The 9,500-nt window shown below is 45.6% G+C and overlaps 1 protein-coding gene across 1 annotated transcript in view; it reads right to left on the minus strand.

The window, feature by feature from the left end:
- Nucleotides 1–685: 685 nt before the first annotated feature.
- PKD2L1 (polycystin 2 like 1, transient receptor potential cation channel) overlaps nt 686–9,500 on the minus strand; it is a 37,295-nt gene continuing 28,480 nt past the window's right edge. The window contains 7 exon segments of the mRNA XM_019556356.1: nt 686–932; nt 935–1,160; nt 1,405–1,522; nt 2,943–3,064; nt 4,383–4,481; nt 5,000–5,120; nt 7,536–7,717. Of these exon segments, the coding sequence (XP_019411901.1) occupies nt 892–932; nt 935–1,160; nt 1,405–1,522; nt 2,943–3,064; nt 4,383–4,481; nt 5,000–5,120; nt 7,536–7,717 (909 nt within the window). The 3' untranslated portion in view covers nt 686–891.

Genomic DNA, 9,500 nt, shown 5'->3' on the forward strand with positions numbered 1-9,500 from the left:
CCCTCCGCCACATCCTCAGTGCCCAGATACTTTCCCCCAGCAAGCACCTGCCCCCACTCACACACCAATTCCCTCCACACACCCCTGCCCCACATACACACACACACACACCCCTGCCACCACCCCCCACACACACGCTCCACAGCCCCCTGGATAGTCCCTAAGCCCTGTCCCTCCAACCCCTACCCAACCTAGGCTTACTTGCATGCAGCTGCGGGGGCTGCATGCCAGTCATGCACAGGGTGCCCTCTGCTTCCAGTCGCACTCCTCCTGCTCCCCCAAGTCCCAAGCAGCACCTTGAAGGCTGGCAGGCTAACAGCCTGCAAGGGGAAACCCATCATTTCCTGCAGTTTTCTCCTTTAAAAAGGAAAATCTACATTTTCCCACAGCAAACCGAAAACCTGGATCCCTGCTGACCACTAATATGGATATAGCCAAACTATATTCTCAGCCTGTTAGCACCTAGTATATGTCAGACTCCCAGCTTGTCTTGCTTCTTAGGGTCCCTCCAGCTGCCTTTCAATATGGCCTTAACTGTCTTGCTCTGATGTCCCATTCTATGTTTTAAGCTCTGACTTCCACTCCCTCTTTGAAAGAAACAGCTTAATTGTCCTCATGCTCAAACTCAAGGTGTAAGGGAAAATCCTGCAGCTGACATAAATCAGGGTAGCTCCTATAGGGACTCTTCTGCAATGTGCCAGCTTCCAGTGGCCTTGTGTGCCCATTTCAACCTTTGACCTGATCTGGAGCAGGCTGCATTACCAGAAGAGACAGCTGAAGAGAGATGATGCCAGATGCACAATTTATAATTTCCCAGACAGTCTTTTCAAGAAAATGTAAAATATGTGGTAAAAGGGGCCTGCCTCTATATTGCCTTGTCCCTTTATGCACTCATGAGGAAGGATCTGGAAGGGCCAGATCACAGTGGTGAGTTTCAAATTTGCTTTCAACCAGAGCAACAAGGGGGTGGACACCAGGAATGGCTTTATTAGTGACTCCAGACTACTATCAGCAATGACGCACATTTGGAATTCCTCCTCAGAGACCCAGTTGGACTTGTTGGTGTGATTATTCTTTGCCTCTGCAACAGTGAGGTTCTCATCCAAGTTGTTTCCCCCATAGGATTTCCCCAAGTTTTCAATCTCTGTATTCAAAGCAACCTGGAAGACAAAGCAAAGACACCTGGAAGGTTGGATCTTAGCGCTCTCAAGGCTTCACTTGGAGATTTGCTGTATAGGCTTGAACAGAAACACTTGAATTCACAGGTCCTCATAAACTCATCTACAGCTGCTGTGCATGCAGAGATGGTGACACAGCACTCACTTGGCCCACGCCCCCACTCGATATCTGGACCCAAGGAATTATAGAGCATTCCCATTCTAGCCCCATTCACTCCACCTTTACCCTTTTCTCCTCTAAGTCCCGCCTCATTCGCTTCTGCTCTTCTTCATCAAGGATCTGGTTGCCATCCTTGTCAAATCTGGAAAAAGCTGCTGTGATCTCATGGTCGGCATGACCCAGCCTAGAGTAAGAGGGAAACACAATGTCTGAGGAGACAGAAGCCATCACATTTAAGTAGGTGATCGGAATCTAATTTAATAAAAGTGCTGGGGTAAAAGTGGTGCCTTGAGGGTAATTTTGGGTCAGAACCAAAAATCCCAGATCACCCAAACATGAATGAGTTGGTAACACATGCTTGTGCTTCACTACAAGTGTGAACAGAGGGGGAAGGGAAGGGCTCGAAAGGCTGGAATTACTGGTTTCAAATTTTACTACGGGACTAAGAAATGTGTTAGTGGCTTTACACATGGGACAGACTAAATTTCTGTTTTAAATGTGTTCATGTTTTTATAATGTTGCCTACCTTAGTGGAGTAAATTAGCTTGTACATAAGGAAAGAAGAGTTAATTGAGCCCCTGCTGTTAAGAGATCTGCCTACCTGTCTCCATAATAGCTGCTTCTTCCCTGACCTGCCAGTCATCCCTGTAGGGAGACTCCTTAACAGGTACAGAGCAGAGGTGGCTGCATACACTAGAGGATACTCCTCATCTCTGGAAGAAGGGACATGTCTAGCTACATTGTGCTGAACTACCCAAATTTTAGGACTGAACTCTCAGCTGGTATGAAACAGAGTGACTCCACTGGTCACAGCATAGCTACGGTGATTTATATCAGCTGAACCACAATTCCTTAAATGAGAAGGGAAGACCCCATAAGACCTAGCAGAGTGTAATACAACTGGAGATGCAACTGCAGCCTGCCTAGATAGATTTGAACCAGGTTCAATTTAGTTTGCTCAAGCGCCAATAGAATTATTGATGTGGCATCACTGATTTCAACATGATTCAGCCACCTGAGAAGTATGGAGACCTCCAGGTGAGCTCATAAATTCCCATTCATTTGCTGCTACTGGTACCCAAGCCAGCTAGAAGAAAGCTAGCTGGAGCATGACCAGATGGGCTGCAATCTTATCATGGATTGCAGCCATGATGATTCCAAAGTCAATGGAAGGTGTGAATGCTTTGGGCAGAACTAAGACCTGCAGCAGAAATGTGAGGAGGGCTTGGTGGTTCTCCAAAAAGATGCTTTGAAGCATGCTTTGTCCTCCCTGAGGAAATAAGCTGTGCCCACTCTCCCACTCCATGTACATCAATCCTGGAAATGAGGTCAGGAAAATGTTATAATGGGCATTGTGCTCTGTGCTCAAGACCTGGCACTGTGCTTGTGTCCTGGGTTTCCTGCACGCTTCAGTGGCTTGGGGGATTCTTAGGGCACAACCCTCACTAACTCATTTTTGGAGGTGACCCACACAGAGCAGAATGGGTTGGGTGGGGCTTATTCCCTCAGCAGCATGACCATCTTGCTTCAGTGTAGATACATCTCAAGAAAAAAAGAAGCATCCTTATGCAAAAACGGGGTTGTTTTCAAGCTGGTCCACTTACTCTTTCAAGCTATTCTTAAAATCCTCAAACTCCAATTCCTTTGTTCCATTCTGTAGAGCTTTCTGCACATCAGAAATACGCTCTTTCTTCAACTTCAGCCTCATCAGTGTCTTGTTATAGCCCTGGGATTGAAGATGCAAAAAACATAGAGCTGTGTGTGCAGGACATGCAGAAAAGCAAAGCAGAGCTGGCAGTGAAACAGTGTATTTTAGCTTTACCAAAGCCAGGTACATTTCTTTATGGATCTAACTCCCTTTTAATATCAGGAACATGATCTTAAACACAGGGCTATAAAGAGTGATCCCTGCTTAATTTCAGTGCTGTTTGGCTCATCTAGAAGAGATACAGAGCTGTACCTGCCACCGGGTGGCAGTCGCATGCAGAGACAGACACCAGTGTAAATTATGGAAGGAGCAGGGGCAGGGACAGGCATGCAGCTATCCTGGGGTTCCTTGCACAGTGGTACTAATTTCTATTCTACCTATTCAGAGTTGCGGAACTAGGCACCTAAGTACAGTCTTATTCTACCCCTTTAAAGACCTTAAAAACTCATTAATGCATCTGCTTTTGTCAAACACCCACTACGAATGCTTAAGATTGAGTCACAGAAAAGCAGTGATGAGAAACACCCACCCACCTTTTCCATTAACTGTTTTTAGGATCTCAGGCAGCATAAACAGAAACATACTTAGAAGCCTAAGCCCAGTTACACACCTATGCATGGGGAAACCTGATCGGCAGAATTTGATCAGAGGGCACCACTTTGCAGTGGTGCACTGACCACAGCCTGCCACTAGAGGGAAGGTGGTTTTGATGTACTCATGCCTGCACCTACTTGAGGAGCAAGCTTCCTCCATCCCCTTGCTCTATTTCCTGGTTTTTGGGTTCTTCCGTTATTAAATATTTTTTCATGCATAACAGACACGTGTTATGGACTTTGGTCTTGGCACTGAGTGCATTGTGAAAGATCAACACTGGTAAGGGGTGCTGCAGATGACTGGAAGTCTGGAAGGGCAGGGAGCAAGGATAATGGATGTGGGCAGATTCAAGCTACAAAGTTCACAGCCAGATCTCAATGACTAAACATTCAGAGTGGTGTTGTGGGTGAGGCTTGGCTATAGTGGGATCCAGATGCAAAACTTCTCTTGCTGCCCAGCATAGTGGGGAGGAGGCTGAGCTGGAGCTTGGATCCAGATGCATCCCCCATAATTTGTGGGTGAATTAGGGAACTATGACAGTGTCTGTGACAATTTTAAAATGAGCAAGGCTTGAGCAGGGGCAGATCCAGAGCAGGTGCAGTGAGGCAGCTGCAACCCCCCTTTTGGATTGCACTGCACCACAGGAGCCTCTGGGGACTTTTTTTTAAGCCCTTAAAGGAAGTAAAAATTTTTCTCTCCTCCTCTTCCCTGGACCCGAGTATAACAGGACTCTCTATATAACCTGTTTCAAGATGTCCGAGATCTGCAACTCATTTTTCTGGTTTGAGAGCTCCTCTTTGACTTCAGAGTAGGTGTCATTGATGATGGCCAGGAACATGTTCTAAAAGAGAAGAGAGGAAGCACATTGAGTTATCTGGCTTCCCCGGTAGAGACTGAAGGGGGAAGCAGGCAGAAACAGGTTGCACAGCCATACTACTAGGTGAGCCCCACCACTGCCCTTGACAGGGATCAAATAAACAGAGGGCCTGTTCCCAGCCTGCCTATCTGTGCTTGGAAAACCCCTCTGCAAACACAGAGGGGAAGGGGACAGGGCACTCAGACCAGCACCATTCTTTCCAGAGAGGAAAAACAGGTTTGTACTCAGTGCAGTGGATTAGGACCAGGCCTGTGAGTTCAAAGCTCTGCCACTGATTTCCTGTGTGACTTTGGACAAGCCACTTAATCTGTCTGGGGCTCCCATTCCTTTTTGCAATAGTATGCCCTTTCCTGTTATGCATTTTTATGTTACAAAGATGATATAGCTGGAGAATCTCTCACTGTGTGTGCATACAATGCACAAAGGCTCTAAGAGCCCTTAAACTATCATCTAAACAATAGGAAAGAACCATTTTTGCTTACCAGCAGCACAAAGAAAACAAAGAACACATAGGTAACAAAGTAAACGGGTCCCAGGACTCTGTTGGCATTGTCAATGGCATTGTAGTCAAAGTCACCAAGAATGATTCGAAACTGGGTGAAGCTGGGAAGTAGAGAGAACACAATGTCAGCAGTAGGCAGGTGTTTGCTGACAATAGGGAGATGCAGGTATTATTCATGTGTTTTATAATGTTTGTTCATTTGTTGAGAACTGACCTTAGGAAATGTCATAAACTGGGCTAGTTCCACGATATGCTGATCACATTGCAAGTCCATGCCCATGTTGCCTTTAGTTTGTGGCAAGAGACTCGTCTAGCAAGGGTTACAAGAATTGAGCCAACAGTTTGTTCAGTCAATGTATTAGCTGCCAAATCTAGTATTTTTATTTGAGATCAGTCTGAGCTGTGCTTTTTAATAGGTGGACAAAGTCTTAAAACACAGGATTGCAATTTTCAAGCCAACTAACAGGTTATGACATGTGCTTCCCTTTGCTTTTCCTGGATAACTTTGACAATTTCTGCCTTAGTAAATGTAAGGTTCTTGTGTCTCTAGCTCCAACCTTCTGTGGTCAGAAGGGTATAATTGTCAGTAGTCAAGGTATGCTTGAGCTATAGACTTTGAATCATAGATTTTGTATATCAGCTAAGATACAGTGCAGACCAGACTCCTATATTTGCACTTGGGGGTCAGTGTGTGGCTCAGTGATCTGGATGCTGCACTAGTTCCTGATTCTACTGGCTTTTTGCATCTTCCATTTAATATCCATTGTGTAAAATGCGTGAACAGTACTGAGATAATTTCCAGCCCCATCTCACTGAGTGACCATCCTTCTAGCTGACTGCTCTTGGGAAATATGGAAAAGATGAATTAATCTGGCCATGAGAAGTCTACACAGCCCTACAAATGAAAGCTAGAACCTGAACATTCACCTGTTTGTTAACACATTACTGGCAATAAAGACTATGCAAGCCAAATCCACTCCTCTTTTTCCACTGCACAGCCCTATTGTCTTCTTGTTTCCTTCTGCCTATAAATATATTGTTCAATTGTAATTGGGAGCTGGATTTGGCACCTGAGGGCTTAATTTGCAGTAACTTAGAAATAAGTAGTTAGACATGTTAGCCTGAAGTCAGGCAGAAAGCAGGGCAAAGTGGCACCCTGGAATAGCTAGTTTAGAAAGGCATACATTTTTGCAAAAGATATCTGCTCTGATTCTACCAGCTGGGCTGCAGATGTTAAGGCTCTGGAGCAGGGCTTCATACACTTGCAATACAATCCGCAAACTGCAGCCACTCGTATTAACAAAGCCAGATTCAGACCCAACTCCAGCCTGCTACAATACTGGTCCTGGGACAAGAATAACAGAACACCTTTGGTTGTCACCTACAGCCACATCACTAATGACTTCTAACCACTTCTGGAAAATGATGACCGTCTCAAGGCAGCCTTGGGGGACAAGCCTATTCTAGCTTACAAGTAGCCCCTCAACCATAAATGGCATCTAGCTAGCAATAGACTACCTAACTCGTATTCTCATCAAGGCACCAGGCCTTGCTCTGGACCTAGATGACAGCTGTGTCCCCATATTGACAGAGACCACAACATCACTAGACCAGACAAAAAGGATTTTGACATCCAGGTTTCATTCACCTGCTTCTTTCACAATATCTGCTTACAGTGCCCCTCTGCTGTCTGCACTAGACAGATGGAGCAACTCTCACCTGAAAAAAATGAGTGGACACCCATCTGACATCCATTCCAGAAAGATACATAAGCCTTTAACCTCCCTGGACATTTGATCACTGGCCTCAGAGCAACAAAACTGTTAAAACTGATTTGAACGCAAAATTATGCAACAAGAAATCATCCACAGACTGGACTGTGTTAATCCAGAGTCTCTGCTGAGAGAACAATTCTTATCCCATTAGCTTTTATAACCCTTATGTCCCTCAGTGGGTTAACTGGTTTGCTTATCCCTTTTGAGCTCTTCAGCTCACATTTGTCTCTCTTACCAGAGCCCTCTTCCAGTCCCACCCCCACCTCCCTTTTCCCTATCCTTTCAATTTAAAATACTTTATTCCTTTCTAGTTAGTACCCCTGCGCTCAGCAAGCCCATTCATAGTATGCAACAAAGTAGGCTGTGGTTTACAAAAGCTTATGCCTTTCTGAATGAGTTGCTCTAAAGCACCACCCTGGTTTGCCTCACACAGTAACTTAGAAAGGAAGCGGCATTCTCGATTCCAAGCTAGCTGTTGCTGGAATGTAACGCCACACGAAGGCATGGACTCTGTGTCCCTTTCACATCCTCATACAGAATAAAACACAGCAGTGATTTCTGTGGGTTATTAAAGTGAACAGTTCTCATTAAATTCACGAACAAATCAGTTTACAGGATGCTGCCCACTTATGCCTACTCAATTTGCAAGGAAAAATGAAAACTTCAAGTCTGAGAAGGAGAATGAAGGAAGAGAATAATAGATGCAGGAGAAGGAGGAGGCAGGAAAAAAACCCCACTTACATGCATTTAACAAAGGTGCTAAAGTTCTCCACTTGGGTCCCAAAGAGCAGGTAGCCCAGCTGTGCATAGGCAAAGAACACAATAAAGAACATGATGGCAAAGCCCAGGATATCCTTGGCACAGCGGGCCAGTGTGGAGGAAAGCTGGGTCATCGTTTTGTTAAAGCTAATGTACTTGAATATCTGTAGGGAAGAGAGAGGTGCAAGGTGAGCTGTGACCATCAACCAGTTTATTTTCTTTCACACACACACACTCCTGAATTACTAGCATCACTACCAGAAACGTGGTGAGAGTAGAAAGGAGTAAGCAGAAGGGAAGGAAACTCCAGTGGTTGCAGTGCTAGTCTGGGCCCTGAGCAATGTGAGTTAAATTCCAATTCTGTCCAGACTTCCTGAGGGACCTTGAGAAAGTGGATACTGCTCTTTTTGATTCATTAAATGGAGACTTCCTACTTCACATGGGTGATGTAAGGATAAAAGCACCTGGCCGCTCCCCATGCCTCATGGAAAGATGGTGGGAGCCACATGCATGTAGAAGGCAGCATAAAGCCTGCATTTGGTTAATTAAGCCTGAACAGCAAGTTCAGCACTGGCCAGTAGTAATCTGTGGGGGTGGGAGTATATGTGTCTCGTCCTAGTGCACCATGAGTCCACACCATGAAAACTACCACCATAGTGGGTTCTGGTTGTCATCCTCCTGGACTGTGCTAGTCAAGGGGACAAGATGACAAAGGTCTGGAAACTGCCATTCTTTTTTGCCCTTCAAAGGGGGTGCTAGTCAAGAATATAGATAAGGGGGGACATGTGGAGCAATTGCCCCAGGCCACTATTTGCTTAGTGGCTGCCAAACAGACCAATTTTTGTGACCTATCAAGGTAAATGCTTCTCACATGGCACACTCCCCAGGACAGAGTGTATACCTTGCATCAGGGGAGCCTTTGCAGGGTGCTCCACTTATTGGAGGGGGTACCTAAATATTTTGCCCTACCTCTGCTGAAGCTTATCTATGCCACTGGTCTTAGAGTAAGATTGGGGCAGCCCATGGAGATCTCCCATGCTGTGCTGCACTTACCTGTTGAGTAGACCCAAAAAGATTTCCCTCTCTAGGGCTGCCACATTACTGAGTCCTCATTATTGAGCACCATGTTTAGATGGGTAGGTTCTAGTTTTTCCAGTCAACTCTTAGAAGTGGGAACTGGCTTGTCTAATAAGCCAGCAACTTCTCTGTCACAAGGACTGTTTATTATGATGGATGCATCTGTTTAGCATTGAGTGCATCAGGGCCTCAACCTTGGTCAAGATTAGCTACCCAGAAATAATCAGCAATCAGTTCTGGGCACTGAAACCCATCAGAACCGTCAATACACATTGCATGGAGCTTGGCTCTGGAGCTCTGGCCAAGGTCCAACTCCAAATTCTGCACATGATGCAGCTGACTATCATGAGCTGTCTGCAAAACTCTGCAATCTGTGAACCTGAATCAGCCCTAGGCTTGTTTAGCCTGCTGACCAGTGTCCATGGCTGAGGTGATGAAATGTATTCATACAGCCATAAAGAAATCAGGCTGAAGGGGACCTCCAGAGGTCATCCAGTCCAACCCTGTGCTTGAGGCAGAATTATCCCTAACCAAACCATCCCATACAACCATAATCTAAACAAGACTACCATCAACTCTGACACAACACAGACCTAACACCCTAACCTGCCACAGGTAAAGCAGGGGAACCACAGCAGCTAATGCCCTGCTTCAGTAAAATGTTGTCAGTATACGATCAAAAGTCAGCCAAGTCTAAAGGTCTGAATCGATTCAAAGCTCTCTGAATCTTCAGAAAAGATTTGGAAAGATTTGATGATTCGTCAGCTGCAGCTGACACTGAACTAGTAAGTACTAGGGATGGTGAAGGGGGCTGAGGGAGGAGGAAGGGGACCATGGGGGGGACCCCTACTAGCTTCTCCCGACCCCCCC

The sequence above is a fragment of the Crocodylus porosus genome, unplaced genomic scaffold, assembly GCF_001723895.1.
Source record: "Crocodylus porosus isolate Cpor-Errol unplaced genomic scaffold, CroPor_comp1, whole genome shotgun sequence".
Taxonomy (NCBI): Eukaryota; Metazoa; Chordata; order Crocodylia; family Crocodylidae; genus Crocodylus; species Crocodylus porosus.